General features: G+C 46.2%; 1 protein-coding gene across 3 annotated transcripts in view; it reads right to left on the bottom strand.

Moving 5' to 3' along the window:
* The window catches only part of Scap (SREBF chaperone), a 65,844-nt gene that overhangs the window by 10,066 nt on the left and 32,114 nt on the right, over positions 1 to 23,664 (bottom strand). For all 3 annotated transcript variants that reach the window (XM_057766443.1, XM_057766441.1, XM_057766442.1), the window contains 7 exons: positions 21,879 to 22,097; positions 14,200 to 14,329; positions 2,481 to 2,638; positions 1,678 to 1,898; positions 1,391 to 1,496; positions 711 to 883; positions 249 to 375 (listed from right to left, as the gene is read on the bottom strand). In XM_057766443.1, coding sequence (XP_057622426.1) covers positions 249 to 375; positions 711 to 883; positions 1,391 to 1,496; positions 1,678 to 1,898; positions 2,481 to 2,638; positions 14,200 to 14,329; positions 21,879 to 22,000 — 1,037 coding nt within the window. In that variant the 5' untranslated portion in view covers positions 22,001 to 22,097. The remainder of the gene's footprint in view (positions 1 to 248; positions 376 to 710; positions 884 to 1,390; positions 1,497 to 1,677; positions 1,899 to 2,480; positions 2,639 to 14,199; positions 14,330 to 21,878; positions 22,098 to 23,664) is intronic.

Genomic DNA, 23,664 nt, shown 5'->3' with positions numbered 1-23,664 from the left:
ACATAAAACACACAATGCATATGTATATATATATATGTACACACATAGACATGCGTATAACACACGGATATGCCATATATGCATACACATATGCTAAAGAGGAAGAATGTGTACCTCTTCAATGTCAAAAACAATAAGGTAAAGATATGGAGTGACAACAAACATCCAGTCCGATGGTCACCAGTGGTCATCATCAGGCCCAGATGTGCAAGGGGCCTGACGGCTCACTCCGGCTCTGTGAGACCTACCCGCCATTGAGTGTGGGCGTCAGGCCGAAGAGAGTGCAGAGCCCCACAGACATGAGCAGGGAGCTAAGCACCGTAACCACAGCTGCCAGGGCGAGGCCCCACTTGGACTTGACCATGTCGATCTTGCCTACAGAGCAGAGAGGGTACATCAGGGCAGGACCTCCCCAGCCCCTGCAACCCTTAACTGAGCTCCTGAGGAGAATATGCCGACAAGCAGGGAAGAGAAGGCTCCTGTTTAACCAGAAGAGAAGGACAAGTATGGACACTTCTGGTCTCATGAACATAGCATACCTTTCAGGAGTTCTGACTCACAAAGTGTCTTTTCCTCAGAAACCCCTGAGAATCTATCGGGGAATGAAGTCCTGGTTTTAGTGATCACTAGGTATGTTCTACATCTTGGCTCCAAGCCATCTCTAACCGCAGGGAAGTGTGTGTCATGGAAAAGCTCATTTGGAGACCTACGTGTAGAGAAGTAGATGTAGGCAAACAGGATAATATAGGTGGTCACGAGGGGGATGAGCTCTGCAATGCCAATCTCCTCTTTGAAGTGCACGTGGACCAGGTTCTCTGCTCGCAGGCTGCAGTTGGGGCTGGGGTGCAGGAGCATGAGTCGGGTGCGTAGGCTGTTCAGAAACCTGTAGACAAAAAGTCCCTAGAGGGGCCCAGCAGGTCTCCTCTTCCCGTTTGTGAAAGGAAGCTACTCTGTGCTCTCTCAACATCTCTCTAGTCTTCACAGACACTGAAAGGATGGTAAAACTGGCAAACCTCCTTTCCTGACTTATCTCAGCTTCAGAAGAGCATGTGAGAGGCACCTCAAGTCCCCTTGCCAATTGTGGAGAACTGTGTGATAGCTCAGACAAGACACAGCTGTACAGAGCTCATCAGTCAGCTGAGTGAGGCACCTGCCCAGGACTTAGAGAGAAACCAGAAGAAACATCAGGCCACAGAAATTGTCAGAGCTGCCTCAGTTTCCTTGTTCTTAGTCAGGCCTGAGGGTCATCCTCATCCAAATGATCAGATATGGTTCTTTGGTGCAAAGAACATAGACATTTCTATAGGAGACTTGGGGCCATGTTAATAGGTCAGAGAAGCAACCACTCAAGCTAAGTCCCACAGAGCAGCTGGGAGCCTGAGCACCTTACTTGGCATGGTAGCGCTGGAAGACCAGGGTGATGGTATATGAGACCATCCTCTTCCTTGTGTAGAGGCTCACCCCACTGTACTTCCCAGGAACACCAAACAGCAAGTCTGTGGGCAGAAACCAGCAAGTGTTTACATAGGAATGACAGTCTCGGGGATGGGCAGGGCTATCCAGGACCCCTTCCCTACATCACTCTGAGAAGCCGGGGGAGCCCCAATATACTAGAGCACCTGTTGAAGGACACACAGCGACCCCACAGGCTCTCCCGACCCTGACCGCTGAGGGTACCTTTGAGTGTCGCTGATGTCTGCAGAGTTTTGGGCTCGTGCTGATGAATGGTCCCAATGATGTCAGGATCAGCATGGAATCGCTCCCAGTCATTCTGCCAGAAGTTCCCAGGGGACAACAGCAGGCAGCCATGTTCCGGAAGTAGGTTCCGGAGTTTCCTGAGGCCTGGCAGCAAGTCTGTCACCTGAAGGCAAACTTCCTCCAGGCTCTTGGTCCCTGAGCTGTGCAGAAGATGAGAGGAAGCCTCTGCTGTTTCTGCCAGCACGGGGCCAACCCACTGCACTTACAGGGCACCATCTGCCACCAGGCTCCTGTGCCCTATTCCCCTGGGTCACAGAAGAGCCTGATACCTAGGGTACTGGGAAAGGCTTCCAAGTGCTCAACCAGACCATGTATCTGTCCCACCCTCAGAGGGCCCTGGTGTCCTGGAGTCCATCTCCCTTCAGGAACAGCAAGTTAGCGGGAGAGCACGCAAACTCGCCACTACACACCTCTGCCAGTTTCAGTGGGGTTTTAGTTCACCAAGATTCTTATCAAAGCCATTAGTTAACTAAAACCTGATGGTGACATGTTCCAGACCCCCAGGTAGGACTTGGAATCTTAGCAGAGCCCCACAGCAGGAGCCATGGGTAAGCTCCCTACAGTTAGGTCCATTTATGCTTACTCTGTGAGTTGTGAGGATACAGCCACAAAGCGCCCACAAGGACCCTGGAAACTGCAAGGCTGACTGGCTTGCAGTAGTTAAGATTGAGGCATATGCCTCCCTTTGGTACTCAGGAGTTTGGAGTCCCTGGGAGGAATACCTGTCTCTAAGCACGTGGTTCCGGATTTCCTCCACCAGTTGGAACGCCCGGGACAGTGGTGATCGGAACACATCTACCGCCAGAAGATTTTTGTGCCAGGGAGATACCGAGGACTTCACAAATATCTGTTGGATGTATGCCACTGGGGCACCCACATACTGTAGAAGAAACAGGACAGGACAGAAAATGAGCATGCTCAACAGGAGTTCACTGAGCATGCGCCAACGGGAAGCATACTAATGGACCAGGTATCAGGAAGATATGGTGGCCCCACAAGCCAAAGCAAAGTCCAGGTTCATTTTCTGTCACATGCTGGAATAACAACGGCTATGCCCCAAACAGCCCAATGGTCCTCAGCGATATCCACCCTATTACAACAGAGCTATCTGGACTGCCACACTACCAAGCCTAATTCATTTACTATCTAGCCCTTTATAGAGAACAGCTGTTGGCTGCACCAGACTACAAGCTCCCAGAGGCATGCAGCAGTCTCTCTGATACACAGGTGCTGCTCCACAGTGCCTGCTCTGTAGTGTACTTAAAAGATCAAGCCCTATTGCAGGCAAATGGATGGATCTAGAAAACATCATATTGAGTGAGGTAACCCAGACTCAGAAAGCCAAATATAGCATGTATTCACTCATAAGTGGCTTTTAGACGTAAAGCAAAGAAAAACCAGCCTATAGTTCACAATCCCAGAGAACCTAGACAACAAAAAGAACCCTAAGAGAGATATACATGGATCTAATCTATATGAGTAGAAAAAGACAAGATCTGAGTAAATTGGGAGCATGGGGATCATGGGAGAGGGCAGAAAGGGAGGGGAGAAGGGAGGAGAGTGGAGAAAAATATATAGCTCAATAAAAACATGAAAAAATAAGAAATAGTCGGGCGGTGGTGGCACATGCCTTTAATCCCAGCACTCGGGAGGCAGAGGGAGGCAGATCTCTGAGTTCGAGGCCAGCCTGGTCTATAAGAGCTAGGACAGGTTCCAAAGCTACAGAGAAACCTGTCTTGAAAAACCAAAAAAATAAAATAAAATAAAAAAATAAAAGATCAAGGCCTAGCTGAGCAATGGTGCATGTCTTTAATCCCAGCACTCAGGAGGCAGAGGCAGGAGGATCTGAGTTCCAGGCTAGCCTGGTCTACAGAGCGAGTTCCAGCACAGCCAGGGTCACACAGTGAAACCTTGTCTTGAAAAACAAAACAAAACAAAAAGCCAGACCAAGTTTCTAGCTGGGTATGGTGATGCCTGATACAACCTAATACTGAAAGGCAGAGACAGGAGGATTGCCCCAAATTTATGGATTAGCCTGGTTTACACAGCAAGTTCTTTGCCAGACTACTTAACAACAAACTTTTTTTTGTATTTATTGAGCTCTACATTTTTCTCTGCTCCCCTCCCTGCCTCTGCCCTTCCCTCTTCAACCCTCCCCCAAGGTCCCCAAGCAAACTGTCTTAAAAACAGCAAACAAACACAAATTTTCAATCTCAGTTCTCCAACTCTATGGTGCTAGAAGCACTTCTGACCTCCCTGAGTTCCAGGCTCCTCACTATGAAAGAAAATAACAACACCCACCCTGCAGCACCCAGATGCGTACTTGCCTCACTCACACGAGAATGTGTGTGAGTACACACACATCTGCCCATCTGCAGAGATGGGGTTTTAACAGAAATACTAGTACTAAACAGCAGGGAATGTTGTTCTGACCCTACGACAGTGCAAGGATTACTCAGGCAGTCTCTTAACGAAACAGGGTAGCACAGTCTCTCAGACTCGACTCTTACTAAATGCACTTTTCTCACTAGAACCTGGCGCATGCCTCCTAGTGCAGGCCTGTCTCACTCCCAGAGCATGCTAGGTAGCGGTTCCATAAACTCCTGGCAGAATGACAATAGTGCTTGCAGCCTGATGCTGACATCACTGGGACCAAGCCTCAAACTGCAGATGAGAGAGCAATCACATGTGCAATTCCTGGTGACAGAAGTGCCATGGAACATTCCTAAAGTGTGCACTGTGTCAGCACAGCTGAGCAGCTATGAGAATGGGAAGGTGGGCAGGAGAGGGGCAGGGAGTGTGTCTGAGGAATAAGGGACACTGAGAGAAGGAAGGCCTGGACAGCACAAAAGAATCCTGGAAGGCAGTCAGGACAAGTCAAAAGTCAACCTGGCATGCCGGGTGGTGGTGGCACACGCCTTTAATCCCAGCACTCGGGAGGCAGAGGCAGAAGGATCTCTGTGAGTTCGAGGCCAGCCTGGGCTACAAGAGCTAGTTCCAGCACAGGAACCAAAAAGCTATGGAGAAACCCTGTCTCGAAAATAAAAAAAAAAAAAAACAACAACAACAAAAAAAGTCACCTGGTTGAACCTTCTGGACTTTAAATTAATGACAGAGAAAAGGCCAAATGTCCCTGAGATGCAGGAGATGCTTAATGAAAGCAAGGTTCTGGAGACTTTCCTGGAGGTTCAATGGCAACTAGAGGCAGAGGCAGAGAGAGACGGGCAGGTTAGAGGGAGCTGTTTTAAAGCCAAAGCCTGCCTTATTCAGGGACTGCACAGGCAGACAAGTGGCCAGAGGAAAGGCCACTGAGCCATCTCCTGGGCTCAAAGGAACAACGTAGAAGCAAAGTTCATGAAGCTCAGTTTACTTTTGGTTGAAGCAGGGTCTGAGACTTATTCCTAGCTGGCCTAGAACTTGTAGCAATCCTTCTGCCTCTGTTTTCCAAGTGTTAGGATTACACATATGTGCTATTGAGCTGGCTGTGAAGTCGTTTATGATGCTAATGTAGGGAGGAGTCTGACCCACAGAGCTTCCTTGAAGCTGCCACCAAGCACCTGGTTGGAACTGGCTGCCACAGGCTCTGACATGAAAGCACTTCACTGACTCAACACACTTGCCTGCGAGAAGGAAGCCTCTTCCCAGGGACCAAGAGCTCTAAGGAGACCTATTCTGGGGTCATCCCCAAATTTGTGAAGGGTTCAGCACCCTCATGGCACCAATACAGTGATATTTCATTTGTATTTTAATAAATAAAGCTTGCCTGAAGATCAGAGAGTGAAACAGCCACTCTGGTCAGCCTTACAGCCCAGACCTTTAATCCCAGTAGCCACACTAGTTTGTCATAGAAACCAGACAGTAGTGGTGCACACCTTTAATCCCAGCGCTAAATAAAATGGGAAGAATGCTGGGTGGTGGTGGCGCACACCTTTAATCCCAGCGCTCAGGAGGCAGAGGCAGGCAGATCTCGGTGAATTCAAGGCCAGCCTGGTCTACAAGAGCTAGTGGTAGGACAGTTAGGGCTGTCACACAGAGAAACCTTGTCTAAAACCTGTCTTCCCTCCCGCCCCCCGCAAAAAAAAAGACAGAAGACAGCTCTCAGACATAGTCTCTTTCTGAAGATTCCTGAAGGTAGGCTTGCCATTTCGGATTGAGGTAAAGGTAAGAGCCAGTGGCTGATTGTTTTGCTTTTCTGACCTTCAGGTTGAACCCCAATATCTGTTTCTGGGTTTTTATTAATTGTGCTCCACACCATGGAGCTTCCAGACCCAGGCTTAACCCTACTGGGTTTCAGACAGCATTTCTGCTCACGGCCTTCCTCAGCCTCTGCACCTCTGCCCTCACTCCCAAAGAATCTCCACTACTGACCCTTCAGTCCAGGCTAAGCACTCACCCTTCCACTACACCTCCACCTTCTCTCCCACCCAGAATCACGGGCCCTTTACTTCCTCATTCTTTGTTTTGTTTCCAGACAAGCAGCCCTGGCTGTGCTGGAACTCACTCTGTAGACCAGGCTGGCCTCGGACTCAGAGGTCCTCCCGCTTTGCCTCCTGGGCGTTGAGGTAAAGGCAACTGCCACCACCACCACCATTACCTGGTTTTGGGCCAGTATTTCAAAAGAGGACTATTAACTACAATTCACATCTGGGTCTGGTTTCAGATGTTTTATTAGTGCCCCATTCCCCAAGTTTATCCACATTTCTTTTTGGAAGTATATTGTTATAACACCATCTCTCTTTTCATGGGAAAGTAGTAGCATGGCTATCTATGTAGTTCAATTTATCTGTTTTGTGGGAGAGGGTCTTACTATGTAGCTTTGGCTGGCCTCGGATTTGTAATTCTCCTGCCTTAGACTCCCGAGTACTGGTATTACAAGGGTGCAGCACTGTGTCCCCCCCTTCCACCATATTTCTATAGGAATATGTTTTATCCTATTTGCCCTAGACAACTGTCTCCTTTAACATCCCAATTCTGGTCGCCCACAGCTCCTATGCTTTCATTCACTGGCTGGAAGCCTTTGCGGACAAACCATGTTGACAGGCCTCCTGCATAGACTCATTCTTCAGCTTACCTGGGTCCCCTCGGCTGGCTGGTTCTTGACTCATATCCACTAACTTCTATCTGAACCTTCTAAGAAGGTGCTCCATATTCTTCTAGTTCTTACAAGATCTTGGCTCAGTCATTAACTGTATCAAGTCATCATCTAATGTGACCTCAGGTCCCCTATCTGGACATCAATATTCTGTCACAGTGGCAGCTGTCTACAATCCCTAAACTGGTTTGGAAGCTTCCAGAAGCAGACCCTGAAAACACCAGTTCATCTGGAAGATACAGGAAATAGGGAGGGGAGGCAGCCAGCAAGGGGACCTCACAGATCCTGAGCAGGTAGAGCTGAGAGACTCCATTCTCCTGCTATAGACACTAAGTAAGTGCTGTTCTAAGGACAGGGATTCTCAGACACCTCAGGCCTCTGGACCAGAGATCGTCTGAGCAAGAAGATGCAGTGCTGGTGAGCAGGCAGTAACATGTTACTGAAGATGAGGTGTGGTCCATCTACTGTACAGTGAGCCTATTCGGTGGAAACGGTTCTCTAACAACCCTACCTGATGTTCAAGTGGAAACAGGTAGGAAGCAGATGAAGAATACACCCTACACGTGTGACAGTGGATGCAAAAGTGTTCACGGAACAGAGACCCCTGACATGGCCTGGTACCCCAATAAGCCACACCTTCTGGAGCTCATCACCTTGTGCTCCCGCCCCCTTAAGAGAATGCTAGATCTACTGATTTACTTCTGACAGAATACAGCCAAAGTGATACATCTTTGAATTTAGGTTATTGAACACTGTAGCAATTCCCCTCTGTTGTACCAATACCTGGTGAAACAAGACATCACGTTAGCCATTCTGGAAAGGGCATTTGGCCAACACTCAGAAAGCAACTAAGAGGCTTGCAGGAAACCTGCAGCCAGTCAGCCATGTGAGTGAGTGTGGAAGCAGATTCCTGAGCTGAATTCTGAGGTGCCTGACCCTGGGCTGACTGCTGGACAGCTGTGTTGTGAAAGATACCTAGATAAGAGAACCAAGGCCAGGACAGCTGAGGGAAAGTCTAAGGTCACACAGCTGATAGGAAGCAGATCCAGATTAAACCCCCAAGTTTATTTCCTCCTCTACAGCCAACCTGCTCAGATAATGCCATGCAATCTTGATATGGGAGAAAAAGCCCGAAGGAGTATGGGACAAGAGTTGGGGTCCTAGGAACCAATGGCATCTCTGGCCACCATTGTTTATAGCAGGAGGTCTCTGCCTAGATCTTCTCTATGCCCAGGCTTAGGCAGACACCACAAACTCTACAATGCTAGCCTTGGAATCCCAGCATGGGACAAGGCTGTAAACCTCCGGGAACCTGCCAGATTGGTCTGTACAAGGGCCTGCTGAGGACTGTGGCAAAAGCATTCCCATTACCCTACGCAGTAAAGCTCAGAGCACCAAGAAAGCTGCTCGATCTAGGGTAGGCATTCAAATGCTGGAGTCGTCAGGTTTCTACTTCTTTTAAAACCCATTTTCTATTTTAAATTTAGTTTTTCATTCATAAGTAAATAGAATTATCTAGAATCAAATTCTAGCATCACCACCACTGGCTGTGTGCTAGGGACGAGGGTCTATGTATGGGCTCTCCAAGACTCCAGGTCTTACTGTTTAGGGAAACAAAAATAAACTACCGAAGCCGGGCGGTGGTGGCGCACGCCTTTAATCCCAGCACTTGGGAGGCAGAGGCAGGCGGATCTCTGTGAGTTCGAGACCAGCCTGGTCTACAAGAGCTAGTTCCAGGAAAGGCTCCAAAACCACAGAGAAACCCTGTCTCGAAAAACCAAAAAAATAAATAAATAAATAAACTACCGAATCAGGTTCCTCTGTATGCCAATCAAAATAACAGATGTGAGTCAAATCTAGTAGAGCACCAGAATGAAAACATTATTCCCTAGAATTATGAAAACTGGTTTTGGCAACCCTGGCAGTATCAACTCAGCCTACTAGCCCCTACAGGTTCATTAAGGCTGATTTCTTTACCACCATTTTCAACGTCATTCTTTTAAAAAAACAGTGTTTAAGTGTATGAATGTTTTGTCTGCATGTAGGTGTGTGCACCACATATGTGCCTAATGCCCTTGGAGGTCAGAAGAGGGTACCTGATCCCCTGGAACTGGAGTTCTAGGATTCAAACCTGGGTCTTCCATAAGAGCTCTTAATTGCTGAGCCACCTCTCTAGCCCATATCATTCCTTTTGTTTTGTTTTGTTTTGAGACAGGGTTTCTCTGAAGCTTTGGAGCCTGTCCTGGAACCAGCTCTTGTAGACCAGGCCGGCCTTGAACTCACAGAGATCCATCTGTCTCTGCCTCCTGAGTGCCTGGATTAAAGACATGTACCACTACTGCCACCATGAAACCCTTTGTTAAGCATCTGTGATATGTAAAACATTGGCATTTATGTAAATCTCACTGAAGGCAACTTCGAAAGTACAGCAGGGTAAGCACAGAGAAGAGCAGGATCCACTTGGACAGGCTTCCTGAAGAAAGAACCACTGAGCTGAGGGTGGGCTTAAGGCATACACACCTAGTTTACCTTACAAGCAATCCAAGCATACAAATCTTCCTTTTCTCCTCTCTGCTCACACTAGTCAGATCCGATCTACTGTGACAGCCACAAACATTTTCTGAATGTTAATGGTGGGCCAGGCACTGCACTAAGTTTGCATTCTCTCATTTATTCCTTATGACAATGTGCAACACAGGTAGAATTACCACCCTTGCTTTATGAACATGGGAACGAAGGCACAGAAGTCGTTTGCCCAAGGCCATGCACTGGGAAATGAAAGTCTCTACTGTTTCGGCTTTGTTTTTCTTTCTCTGTAACCAAAACCCTCTACCCAAAGGGAACTGCCCCTTGCCAATCCTACAAAGTCATAGGTCACACAAAGTCTAATACAGAGTGGGCTGAACTTGGATCAAGGACCTGGTGAGGATGATTAGACTCTATGTAGGGGCTGGGGCTTAGTGGTTATGAGCATTTGCTGCTCTTTTAGAAAACTAGAGTTCAGTTCCCATGCTGGGAAAGCTCACAAGCGCCTATAACTCTAGCTCTGGGAGATCTGACACCTTCTTCTGGGGGCAGGCAGACTTGCATGTACACGTGTACCCACACACACTCTCCATACACACACACACACACATACACACACAAACGCTCTCAGCTATCTGCCCCTTCCTCTGCCTTCCTTTCATGATATGAACAAGCTCCTCCACCACTCTGCTTCCACCATGACATCCTGCCTCATCTCAAACCCAAAGCAATAGTCACATAAACTTGGACTGAAACATCTGAAAACATGGACCATGCCAGGCCACCAAGGGCTTCTCTTAGCTTGTGACAATTTTTCAGACTTTTCTTGTTTGTGGTGGCCTTGAAAACTTTGTGGAGTGCTTGCTGATCAGGTATTTCATAGGGAGTCCCTCAACTAGGATCGCTTGATGTTTTACTCAGTAGACTACAGCTATACATCTGGGAGGAAGACTCCAGAGGTAACCAGTTCTCTTCAACCTCCATCACTTTCTTGAGGACCTGCCTGCCAAGTTCTCTACTGCACATATTCTTCCCTGCCTGTGCTCTGTGGAAGGAAGTCTCTAGACACTTAAGAAGCAGACAAGTTGGGTATGGTGAAACATGCCTGTATTCCAGGACTTGAGAGATGGATGCAAGAATTAGGGGTTCAACACCAGCCTCAGCTACACAGGTTGAGGCCATCCTAAGCAACATCAAAACGTATTTAAAAAAAAAAAATATGTGTGCCTGCAGAGACCAGAGGGTGTGGATTTCCTGGAACAGGAGTTAGATGTGGGTGTTGAAACAGAACTCAGGTACTCTTTAAGAACAATAGGCACCCTTAACCACTGACCCTTCCTCCAGAGTCCTACCTCCACCGTGTCATTTCAACATATACTTCAAATTTTAAAAATCTTTATCTTATCTCCACAACCAGGGTGAGATCTCAAGGATTACACCTTGTGTAATGTTGGCACTCAGGCATGCCTGCCCACCCCTTGGAGACCTGGCAGAGCACCACCGCGAGTACATGCCCAGTTACCATAGCCTGCTGTGTGATCTCTGGGCACGTGCACTGCACTCCTCCCTTTATAAGGCAGAACCTCGCCCACTTCCTCTCTCTCTCCCTCCCCCAACAAGGCCGCTCTGCTTTCCCTTTCTCTCTCCCCTCTCCTCCCTCCTTGCCCTCAATAAAACTCTCCATGTGAACGCTGTCTGCATGGCTTGTCTCTCTCACGGGTCACAGAGCTGCCACCTGCCATTTTTAAAATTATAACACCTTGAGCTGTCTCCATAGCATCCTGGTTTATGCCATGTGGTGGTTTGCCAGAAAATGGCCCACACAGGGAGTGGCATTATTAGGAGATGTGGCTTTGGATAAAGTGTGTCACTGCGGGAGCGGGCATTGAGGTCTCTTTTTCTCAAGCTTCCCTTAGTGTGATAGTCAGTTGCTCCTGTTACCTGCTAGATGTAGCACTCTTGCCCAGTGGTGGCATCTTTAATCCTGGCACTCAGGAGGCAGAGGCAGGCAGATCTCTGCGAGTTCGAGGCCAGCCTGGTCTACAAGAGCTAGTTCCAGGACAGGCTCCAAAGCTACAGAGAAACTCAGTCTCGAAAAGCCAAAAAAGAAAAAAAAAAGACGTAGCACTCTCAGGTCCAGCACATCTGCCTGCACGCTGCCAAGTTCCCTTTCATGATCATAATGAGCTAAACCTCTGAAACTGTAAATGAACCACCCTCTACTAAATGTGTTCTTTGTAAGAGCTGTCATGGTCATGGCGTCTCCTCACAGCAATAGAAACTCTAAGATAGCACAAAGGCAAGAGCAGAGCAGGAGGAGGAGGACAAGGCTGTAGCTCTCTGGTGTGAATGGGTGGTGGCTGCTGTGTATGTCCCCGTGCCCAGGCCTTCAACTTTTTCTCCAGGAGCCATAATTTGTCCCGCTTGGCTGGTGATGACATGAGCAACAAAGGTAGGTGCCCTGGGGACAGGGTCTGGAATGAATTGATCTTCCTCTAGATTTGCTGCTGCACACACACAGTGCTGAAGCTCCTCCTGCCAGTTAGGAAGATGGAGATGAGACTGGTCCCAAGGGGACAGATCTGAGAGATGGATTCCTGAGGACCTGGCCAGGTAGTGAGTGCATAAGGCCTTTCTGCCTCTAGCTGGGAGTTACACAAAGTAGTCTTTCTTTTTCACTCATTCTGCTTTCAGTTGGGTTTCTGTTTTGGGTTTTTGTTGTTGTTTGATCTTTTTGGTTTTTCGAGACAAGTTTCCCAGTAGCTAATGAAGCCAGTCCTGGAACTCACTCCAAGAACAGGCTGGCCTCAGTGGGTTTTCTGTTCTTTATAACTGAAATGGTTCTTACACTCTATTGTGGGCTTCTGTTTTTATCATCCATAGCCACACCTTGTGTGTAACTTGAGTCACCTTGTATGGTAACTCATCACTGAGTTATATAATATTGGGCCACAGCACTAAGCCCCAAGTCTCTTCATCACTCAGGGACAGAGCTTGTAAGAGAAAAACTAAATAATTATCTGACTGTTTAGACCTTAAAGTGCTCTGCACAGATGTTCATTGCCACCACCCAAGGCCAGTGAAAGGTACTAAGGGAAGTCCACAAATACATCGATCATGTACAAACAGGCCCACTGAATTCTACTAGTCAAAGAAGCAACCATAAACTAATCCCATTGTAAACTAATGGCCAACCTGGGACATAGAAGACAAAATGCTTTCTTTACTTAGAAAACAAAACAACAACAAAAAAAACTTTTCTTCTTTTTTTGAGACAGGGTTTCTCTGTGTTGCCCTGGTATCCTGGCTCTCTTTCTATAGACATACTGGCCTCGAACTCACAGAGATCCTCCTGCCTCTGCTCCTGGGTACTGGGGATTAAAGGAGTGCACCACCACCTGGATTCAAATATATATGCATGTGTGTGCCTGCACAAGTTTACATGCACCACGTGTGAAGGTTCCCTCAGAGACCAGAGAGCATCCAATCTCCCGGAACTAGAGTTACAGATGAGTGTAAGCCACCTGATGTGTGTCTAGGAACCAAACCTGCTAGAAAATCCCCAGAACTAGATGCTCTCATACCATGTGTCCTCTGACCACCACAGACACAGTACTAGTGAGCACAGAAAATTTCTCACTGACGAAATGTATAACTGTAACACACCTCTCTTAACAGGGTGTCCTAGTTCAATAACAGGAGAGTCAAACTCCTAACTAGTTAGCTGGCATTAACCAGAAAGAAAATAGAAAGAAGACGCTGTACTGTCAAGAGATGGAGAAGAAGAGCTCTGTTCCAAGCTTTTCTTTTCCCCAAAAGCCCAGCGAGCCCAACACCAACCTATGCACAACACAGGAAAGGCAGGCACATAAGGACTGTCATGTCCTTACACGGTAGGTAAGATGTCCAGATGAGCTGGTCAAGCTTATGAGCTTTGCATAGGAGTGTAGAGATCACACTGAGTGGGGTCCAAGTGCGAGCTCTTCAACTGGACAGACTATCTTTTTTCTCATTCAAAACTCATCAAGTGGGGCTGGAGAGATGGCTCAGTGGTTAAGAGCACTGACTGCTCTTCCAGAGGAGCCAGGTTCAATTCCCAGCACCCACATGGCAGCTCACAACTGTCTGTAACTCCTGTTCCAGGGGATCTGACAACCTCACACCAATGCACACAAAATAAAAGTTAAATTAAAAAAATTACATTAAAAAAAACTCATCAAGTGACAATAGTACAGTCCACCTGGCTAGGACTGGGAGAACAAAGAGTTCTAACCCCACGTTAACCCTTGGAATTCAAGTAACTGAGGCACTTAATTACTTTCTGGGTCCCAACCTTCCTGTTTAAAAAATAAGTAGAACCTGTACTTTTTAAACCACCTGATTGGATTATGAAGATAAAAACCACCTAACTGATCAGAAAATGAGTCAGACTTTGCAATAACCAGGCAGTGTTGGGGTTCTGATGCTAGAATATTCTGGAGATGTTCCACTGTTCTGCTGACTACCTAGGATCAGGAGACGGCATGTTATCTGGTCCCTGCACACTGTGAGTAAGCCAGGTATGACCGAGGTCAGCTGGCCACTGATAAGACAACTGAAAATCCTAGTTCTTCTAGGACTCACACTTGGCATCACTAAATGTGTTCCTTCAATAAAGGTTACTCATTACATGCACAACTAAATACTTCTGGTGCCTTCGTAAAGCAGGCGAGTACATGAATTCACTAATCTGAAGCTGACCATTCTCACTGTCATTTGCAGAGTCTGGCTCCACCAATCAGCTCTGTGCTAGGGCTCTCCTCAGTGACAAGCTGAGCACCTACCCACTCTGGTTGCTCACTGGGCTCTCCTTGTTTGTGGTCAGAGTCCACAGGCGGGGGTGAGTAATCCTTCACAGGAGTAGAGAATTCCACGGGTCCCGTTCCAGGCAAGGGGAGCTTCAGCAGAGGGTAGCTGGGGAGAAGGGAAAGGAGGGAAGAATGAGGACATCTGAGAGGCAGAGTCTGCTGTGAGGTGGTGGCGACACAGGAGCCACTGCACTTCCAACTGCAGTCCCTTTCCTAGAAGTATATAAGAACATCATTTACTGAAATTCAAAAGTCACCTACATCAGAATTTTTCAAATTTATTTTAGCCACAAAGCCTACAAGGAAACCCAACTAATATAACAGGCTGGCTAAATGTTTTCTGATATTTTAGACAAGATGTTAAAAACAAATTAAAACCTTGTCAATCAGATACAGGATAATTAAAAAAAAAACTAGGGGGGAGAATACAAATCCAGGGGAATTCTGATTCAGATAACTGAGCAACTGCTCTGTTTTATTAAAGGGATAGATCACAAAAATTATGAAGGACATAGATTTTACCAGTCCATGTTAAATAGATGTGTATAATGTTTCAAGTGTCATTTAAAATTTTTATCTATCTATCTATCTATCTATCTATCTATCTATCTACCTACCTACCTACCTATCTACCTATCTATCTAAACAGGGTTTCTCTGTGTAACAGCTCTGGATGTCCTGGAATTCACTTTGTAGACCAGGCTGGCCCCAAACTCAGAGATTTCCCAAGTGCTGGAATTAAAAGCTTCCAGCACTACACCCAGCCTAAAATCTTTTTAATATTCAGAAGTAATTTGTATAAAAGGGCTGAGGCAAGAGGGTGGCAATTCTGAGGCCTTCCTATGCTAGGATACTGAGATGCTCTCCTGAAAATAAGCAAACAGAAAAGGAAGCAACTTACATAGAGTATAATGCACACACTTCGTGTACAGAGCACTGAGTTCTCATTTATGCATCTGTGTTACTAATCACTACCTAGATCAAGACACAGAACATGGGGAGCTGGAGAGATGGCTCAAGTGGTTAAGAGCATTGCCTGCTCTTCCAAAGGTCCTGAGTTCAATTCCCAGCAACCACATGGTGGCTCACAACCATCTGTAAAGAGGTCTGGTGCCCTCTTCTGGCCTTCAGGCATACACAGACAGAATATTGTATACATAATAAATAAATAAATAAATAAATAAATAAATAAATAAATGAATGAATGAATGAATGAATGAATGAATAAATGAATAAATAAATAAATAAAAGACACAGAACATTTCCAGAACCTCAGAAGACAGCCCTGAGTCAACACACACCCCATGACCTCCAGAAACAGTAACTACAGTCTCTCCCACTAGAAACTCCAGTTACTGTTTTCATTTGTTTTGGTGCTGGGATGTAAGTCAGTGGTAGAGTGTTTACCTAGCATGTATAAAGCCTTATGTCAACCCCTAGCACTACCAAAAAAAAAAAAAAAAAAAAGCCTGATATCATAGGTATAGGTATGTACTATTCCACTGAATAGATCACAGGACACGAGCCTGCTTCACTGTCCGGGTACACTTGGCTGTTTCTAGTTGAAGCTACTGAGAATAAGGCTATGGAGCCGGAGAGCTGACTCAAGAGAAAGAGTTCAGCTCTTCCAGAGGAACTGAGTTCAGTCCCTAGCACTCTTTTGGGTGGCTCACATTCATCTGTAACTTCAACTCCAGGGGACTTTCTGACTTAGACTAGCACCCAAACAAGTGGCATACACTCATGCAGACATATACATAAAAATGAAAATTTTATAAATAAAAAATCTAGAGGTAACCTTGCTAACCACAGCTTTAGAAAAAAAAAAAAAAACAAGGTCATTACAATCCCTAATATTTGTTTTGAAATAAAATCTTCCTAGTAGCCCACACTGGCCTTGAACTCACTTAGCACCCTAGATGGTGGGATTTATAGGTGTACTACCAGACCTGGCTGGCTGGATTTTTCTGTTGGGTGTGTTGTGTATGTGTGTATGGTGTTGATGTTGATGGTTCTTGAGTTTTGGTTTACACATATTTATTTTGCAATCCGCTTTTAATTTTAGGCCATGAAAGCAGAAGCTTGGGCTACACAGCACAACCTTCTGGCAAAGACTAAAGAGGAGGAAAGCATCTCTGAGAAAATGAGGGTCTGCTTTCCTCTATAGCTGTCATCCTGCAATAAGACATGTCTAACCTAGAGGAATGCAGCAGGCTAGAGGGAAGTCTCCTTGGCAGAGATCTGTGTGTAGTTCACTTCTGCCTCCTTTCTAGATGTGGCTTCCTGACCACCCAGTCCTGGGCAGTTCTGTCACCAATAACAGGCAGCCAGCTGCCCGGGAAATTTTCTCAGTAGTTATTCTTTTTTTGTTTGTTTGTTTTTGTTTTTCGAGACAGGGTTTCTCTGTAGCTTTGGAGCCTGTCCTGGAACTAGCTCTTGTAGACCAGGCTGGCCTTGAACTCAGAGATTCCTTTGCCTCTGCCTCCCGAGTGCTGGGATTAAAAGCGTGCGCCACCATCGTCCGGCTTCAGTAGTCATTCTTTCAGCAAATATTTGAGCATTAACACAGAGCCAGACATTGTGCAAGGCCCAGAGGTGCACAAGACAGACAAGATTTACATTCCAGTGGGGAGCAAAAACAGGCCAGATAAGCTGTAAAGTATATTAAACAAGGGAGAGAGACTTACCTGGGAAATAGGGAAGACCCCAAACCACACCAGAGGATTTATATGCACAATACAGGGCTGAGAATTAGGGCCAGGTCACTCCAAGCTATAGATTACTCAGACAACTTCCTGTTAATTAAACTTCTATACTCTTCATTTATGCCTGTCTGTCACCTAACCACCACAGTCCTTGGGGCTAGGCCACCCAGTCACCAATCTAAGGATCATGCCAGACCCAGGGGTCATCCTGTCCATCTATCTGTTGGTTTCCCTTGGTGCCAGGACTCTTAGGCACCCCAGCAGTCAGGATGCTTCAATGCTGTGTCCCTCCAGCCTGAATGTTACTGTTATCTCATACATGGTAAACACATGCTCTGTCACTGCCTGTAGGTCCCCAGAAACGGGTTTTCTAAATACTGCTTTCTCTCAGTTCTAGGTGTTTTCCTACCATTATAAGGTCACTGGGGTCAGAGAGCCCGAGGGAAGGACCTCTTACAGTATATCGTATTGCTATGATTTTTATTTTCATCATCTCAAGGTTTTTTCTAACTCCTCATTTCTTTGACTCATTGGTTTTAGTTTTGGTAAATTTGTGAATTCTCCTGTTTTCTTTCTGTTACTGATCTTATTTTGGTTTTATTCTACTGTGACCAAAAAAGAGACATTTTGGAAGTTTTAAAATTAACATCTCTTTGTACCCTAGCTCCTTGTCTGTCTTGTGGTATGCGCATTCAGTGGTAAGTGTACTCTATTGCTGCTGGGTGAAGTGATCTGTCTGTTTATCGTTCTAGCTGTTTATAGCAGTGTTGAGCCTCATTTCCTTAATGACCTTGTTGTTGCTTTTTGTGTTTTGGAAGGTTTTTGTTTATTTTGAATTGAGTCTAGACTGGCCTTGAATTTACTAGATAGCTGAGGCTGCCTTAAATTCTTGATCCTCCTAACTTTATCCTGTAAGTGTTGGGATTACAGGCATGTACTACCAAGTTTGCCTTAGGTCTGGATGTCATTTCCATTATTCAAGTAGAAGACTGAGTCACCTCTCCAGCCATTTGTTTTTGTTTATGAGACGAGGTCTCACTGCACAGCCCTGGGGTGGCCTGAAACTTGTTTTGCAGAACAGGCTGACCTTGAACTCACAGAGAACTATCTACCTCTACCTCCCAAGTGCTGGGAAATATGTCATCTCCCAAACCCAGCGCGGGCCCCCTCCCCCTTCACCCCTTCCCTCCCGCACTCATCTTCATGTCCCAGGAGTGAACAATACAAGATTAGGAGAATAGGACACTAAAAGACTACAGGGTGGACTGGAGAGACGGCTCAGAGGTTAAGAGCACTGACTGCTCTTCCAGAGGTCTTGAGTTCAATTCTCAGCAACCACATAGTGGCTCACAACCATCTGTACTGACATCTGGCGCCCTCCTCTGGCGTGTAGGCATACATCGAGGCAGAATGTTGTATACATAATAAATAAATAAATCTTTAAAAAAAAAATAAAGACTAAAGGGTTTAAATCTGCATCCTGAAATTTTGAGAAATAGCAGATATAAAGATTAGAGAATGGTCATGGCTGCCATTCCCTTCTCTTTTACCTTCTACTTGAGTAAATCTTGGGTGATGAAGCAGTCTTTGATTTCTACAAGCTTTGTGAGTTTTTACAGGGTCTGTATGTGAGACCAGAAGAGGCTCTGGTTTTGAATGTTCAACCAGCCAGTGTCATGGAGCAGGTGCAGAGCTGGCCTCTGGGCATCTCCAGAGTCTAAGCTTTAGAGCAGAAGGTCGGAGGTTCTTTGAAACTTTGATTTCAGCCAGTCTGGGCCACCTAACTTTAAGCCCAGACAGGCTTAAGCTACTCTGATGTTTTTATTTGTAAGAAGAACATATAGATGTGTGTTTAAGCAGACAGAGGCAACTGTGTGATCCCAAAGACAATCACAGGACAACCTGAGCTGCAGGGAGAAAAGTAGAAAGGGGTTGGGAAACACAGCCTCAGCTGAAGGTGCCGGTCACTCACAAAAAGAAAAGCAAGAGGGGCTGGGCAGTAGTGACGCACGCTTTTAATCCCAGCATTCAAGAGGCAGAAGCAGGAGGATCTCTGTAAGTTTGAGTCCAGCCAAGACTACACAGAGAAACTGTCTCAAAATAAAAATAAAAAAGCAAGAGGGAAGAGGGAAAGGAACCAAGTCTGTTCTCAAACTCCTGTAGGACCATCATCCTCAGGAGGCTTAGTATGACCTCACTGTGATACTAACTCCCTCTCTGAGCCGAAGTTTACCCTTTTCCTTCACCTCAAAGTGTGCCCCCACATACATACCTTACCAGGGAAGGTCTACAACAAAGTCTCCTTCCTTGCTGGGTCGCCCCCTTGGGTCCCAGTAGCCTAACCTCTAGGAAATATAAACACGCCCTTTGCTACAATGCCTACTTGCTATAGGTTTCATCAGATTTTCCCAGAGGAGGGAAGAAATAGTTGCTGCACTTAGGAGTCAGGCAGGAGAGTGTTTACCGAAACCCACACACAGGCTTGGTGTTCAAACTACTAGAAGGAGTAGTCACTTACCCCAGAGCCTCAGCGCCAGCTTAGAGAACACCAGAGCCCTGCATACACAGACTCCCAAACCCCGATTCTTAGCCTGATGGAGAAAGGCACATCCCTAGCAATCCTCAGTCACCAAGCCCTCTAGTCCGGCTCTGCTCCTTTCGAGGGGACCTGGGGGATGAACTGGGGATGCACAACTATATTGCTATAGCTCCGCAGCTACAGGACCTGTAGGGTATTAAATGCAGGGTCCTCTGGGTCTAGACTTAACAAACCTTATCTATGGAATAAAAACCAGCAATGAAATGGAACCTGGACATCTAACACAATTACTAAAAGCTGGCTCTACCTATGCTTTGTTTTCTCTGGGCAACTCAAGGCTCTGACAGAAAAGGAGCTGTTTCAACTGAAAAACTCCACAGACTAGAAAATGAGATTGAGGTTTGGATGCCTAGGTCCAAGATCTCAATGAGCCCCTGTCTGAGGAGAAGGAAAATAGGGAAGGGCGTCTGCACACCATGGCTCAGACAAAGCAGCCTGTCTCCAAATCCCTACGTGGGAAAGCACCCCGGACACAATGGCCACAGACGCCATCCCCAAGAGTACAGCCTGAAGTATGAGGGTGAAGAAACCACACTCCAACAGGCCTGACAGCGTGTCACGCTGTAAATCAGCTTCCAAGTCTCAAGCTACCCTTCTGGTATCAAGTGTGAGAAACTGCTCAGGCCTTCAGAACAGGTCTCTGCTTCCAGAGCCATCTGGTTAGCCTTTTAATGGTAGCAGCCTGTGTGCTATCCATGCCAAATGCACTAACTAATATGCTAAACGACATTCAGTGAAGGCTGCTGAGATGGCTCAGTGGGTAAAGGCACCTGCTGACAAGATGGACTTAAACGCCATCTATCAGACCCTCCACATAAGCACACAAAATGAATAAATAAAATGCAGGGAATAATTTTTAAAGATGCCCAGTTAGTTTGTCATATAAACAGGGAAGCTGTTCAAGAAACTGCGAGGAGGGGGGGGGAGGAGGAGGAACAACCCACTATGATGGGAAGTAGTTCATCCTCAAAAAACATTTGGGTAGAGTTGGGGGAACTGGGGGGACTGGAGAGATGGCTCAGCAGTTCAGAGCACTGGCTACTCTTCCAGAGGACCCAGGTTCAATTCCCAGCACCCACATGGCAGCTCACAACTGTCTGTATCTCCAGTTCCAGGGAATCTGGAACCCTCACACCAATGTACATAAAGTAAAAGTAATTATTAATTCATCACGTAAAGTGTGTCACTAAGTATTTTATCATATGCCATACAGTTCGGTAGATTTTAAACATCAGTATACACTGAGCTAAAATGAAAAGTCGTGTAAGAGAGGCCACAGGAGCAGGCACCACCATTCTCACGGCCCAGGTTCCCTCTTTAGCAGTGGTAGGAACCAGAATCACTACACTCCTACCCACCTTGTGGGATGAAAGTGCAACTGGACCATTTCCTAAGTATTGTGAAACCAAATGAGAAGTTTAACTATATTTCTGAATCACCAACATGGCACTAGGCAGGAAACGCTCAATGAATGATACTCATCCTTCTTATTGTGGACTGGGGGGAGTCCGTGATCATTTACAGCAGATCTGAACAGGAGGTTCAGCCCTGAGTCAGACTAGTTCTAGCACAGCATTGTACACAGTGAATCCAGAAAACTGTTTTTTCCCTTTTGGAGCTAGCAGTTGAACCTAGAGCTTTGAGTATGCCAAGCAAAGGTCTACCATTAAGCTACACCCCAGCCAGGACAAAAGAATTCTTTCTAGGCAAAACAGTAGTAAGATGGGCTCTTTACATGGCTGACAGTGTCAAGCTGACATCAAGACCCTCATTTTACAAAGTCATAGTCAGTCTTCAGGCTTCTACAAGGTCTGTGAAAAACAGGCAAGAAACACAAGCATCCATGGCTTTAAACACAGACTCTGACAATACAGCAGGCCCCAAGGGACCAAAAGGCGGCTCCCCACAATCATGAGGAAGTGACAAGTGTACAGAGAAGTCAGCCTGTAGATAGTACCCAGTGAGCTCTTCACCTTGCTGTGCGGAAGGCTCCTGCTACCAACTAACACTAAAGGGAAGCTGCTACTGCTAGGAAAGAAAAAGAAAAGATCATGCCCTTCAACTACCCTGAAGCTTCTTAGAGAAAATCATCACTGGTGTTATGAACAAATCTGGGCTATCACTCTGTCAGACCAACATGGACTAGTTTCTTTTTAAAAAAAAAAAATGTTGTCTTATTAGCCATTACAAATTTCCCCGAGAATTCTCGAGTACACAGCCTCAATGAGTATCCTTATTAATTCCCACTATGTAAGAACATACAGGGTCCAAGAGCTCCATCAGTTAGGTTTAGCGAAGTCTATTGTCACATGACACTGCTCTACCACACAGAGGGCGAACTAGGAACATACCAGCAGGCTAAGATGCAGAGGCCTGTGAAGAGGATGATGGGGATGGGATAGGATGCACAGAGCAGCCCATGGTGGTAGAAGGCCTGAGATATCTTCTCACGCAGCCTTTCAGTCAGGGTCATCCTCAGCTAAGTCACCTTGTTGCCATCCCGGAGAGTGACCATGGATCAGCCCGGAAGATGTTGCATACCAATGACAATGAACATCATCTGCAGGTACCTAACCAAAAGGGAGAAAAGCAAATTCACATTAAGTATTGGGGGCTGGAGAGACCGTTTAGTGGTTAAGAGCACTGACTGCTCTCCTAGAGGACCTGGGTTCAATTTCCAGCATGATATAGCGGTTCACACCTGTCTGCAACTCCAGTTAAGTGGGATATGGCACCCTCATACAGACATACATGCGCATACAATAAAATAAAATAAAACATTAAATACTTGGTCCTGCACGCCAGAACTGCCAATGGGAGGTGGCAGTTATGTGGCTAGGGACTAGTTTCAGGATATGTAGGGTCTGGAGAATGAGTCTCAATATAAGCACATGCACACACAACAACCTTTGTGAGTGACTACAAGCTGCTCTTTTGATACAAGAGCTAGCACTCCGTGGTTAAAAAAAAAAAAGTCTCTAAGCTGCTCATGTATGTTGCAGTAAGAATAGAGGTTAGGGTTTAAAAGAAGATTAGGGGTTAGAAAGTAGATGGCGGTGGCGCAAGCCCTTAATCCCAGCACTCAGGAGGTAGAGGCAGGTGGATCTCTGTGAGTTTGAGGCCAGTCTGGTCTAGAAGAGCTAGTCCCAGGACAAGCTCCAAAACTACAGAAAAACCCTGCCTGTCTAGGGTGGAAAAAGGGAGAGGATTAGCATAGCAAGGCCTGGAACACTAAGGAAGGTGAGTAAGTGGGCTTTATAGCTGGGTATGAGAAAACCAAGCTAGTCAGATAAGAGGAAGGATGGGGCTTGCGGCCAGCTCTCCACCCACGCCCCGCAGAAGTAATTGAGAAACATACATAAGACACCATTATCCTTTCTCTTAGCCTTGCCTCTAACGCAGCAAATCCTAACAGACTGAACCGTAAGGATGGGTTCTAATGAGAAGGTCCTGCCTGGAAGAGCACCTCAGAGCACCCCATAGGCACGGAGCTAACATGAGGCAACAAAGAAAGACTGCAGCTACAAATGGTGGCTGGAGAGAGGTCACACTCTGCTGTGGTCATGCTACAGGCTGACTGTCTAAATGTGAAAACACAGCTAGTATAATTAACAGCACTTGGACACCTGTAAGGTCGCAGGGCCTTAACATCAGCCAAGAGACTAATAGCAAGTAGAGAGTCAAGGTCAATGACTAACAAACCTGCAGATGGATAGGGGGCTTCAACCACTCCTAACTCAGAGAGTGCACATCAACAGTGCATGACAGTTCATCTCCCTGTTGGGCCAGGGGGACATGCATAGATCCTGTGGACCCCTCCACTGGCTCCACCCACAGTAACACAGAGAACTAACCAATCTCACAGCAGTTACCTTGGTCTGCATCTAGTCTTTGCCATAACCCTATAAAACCTCTAAACTACAAAATTCAGTGGCCTCTTCTCTTGAAAACCCTTCTCTCTTTCAGGAGTTTCTATTGCTTTTGCTTAATTTCTCACATTTCCCCAACTTTGTACTTTTCTGTAATAATTGTTAATAAAGCCTGTTTCTACTTTGCAAACTCCCTCAACAGTCCACCTCTTTAATTTCACTGGCATGAGACAATGAGCTTGGAGCAACTGTTTCAGGTGGCTTCTTT

The sequence above is a fragment of the Chionomys nivalis genome, chromosome 4 (assembly GCF_950005125.1).
Source record: "Chionomys nivalis chromosome 4, mChiNiv1.1, whole genome shotgun sequence".
Classification (NCBI taxonomy): Eukaryota; Metazoa; Chordata; class Mammalia; order Rodentia; family Cricetidae; genus Chionomys; species Chionomys nivalis.
The sequence above is the reverse complement of the archived record's forward strand: the minus strand, read 5'-3'. Positions and strand labels throughout refer to the sequence as shown.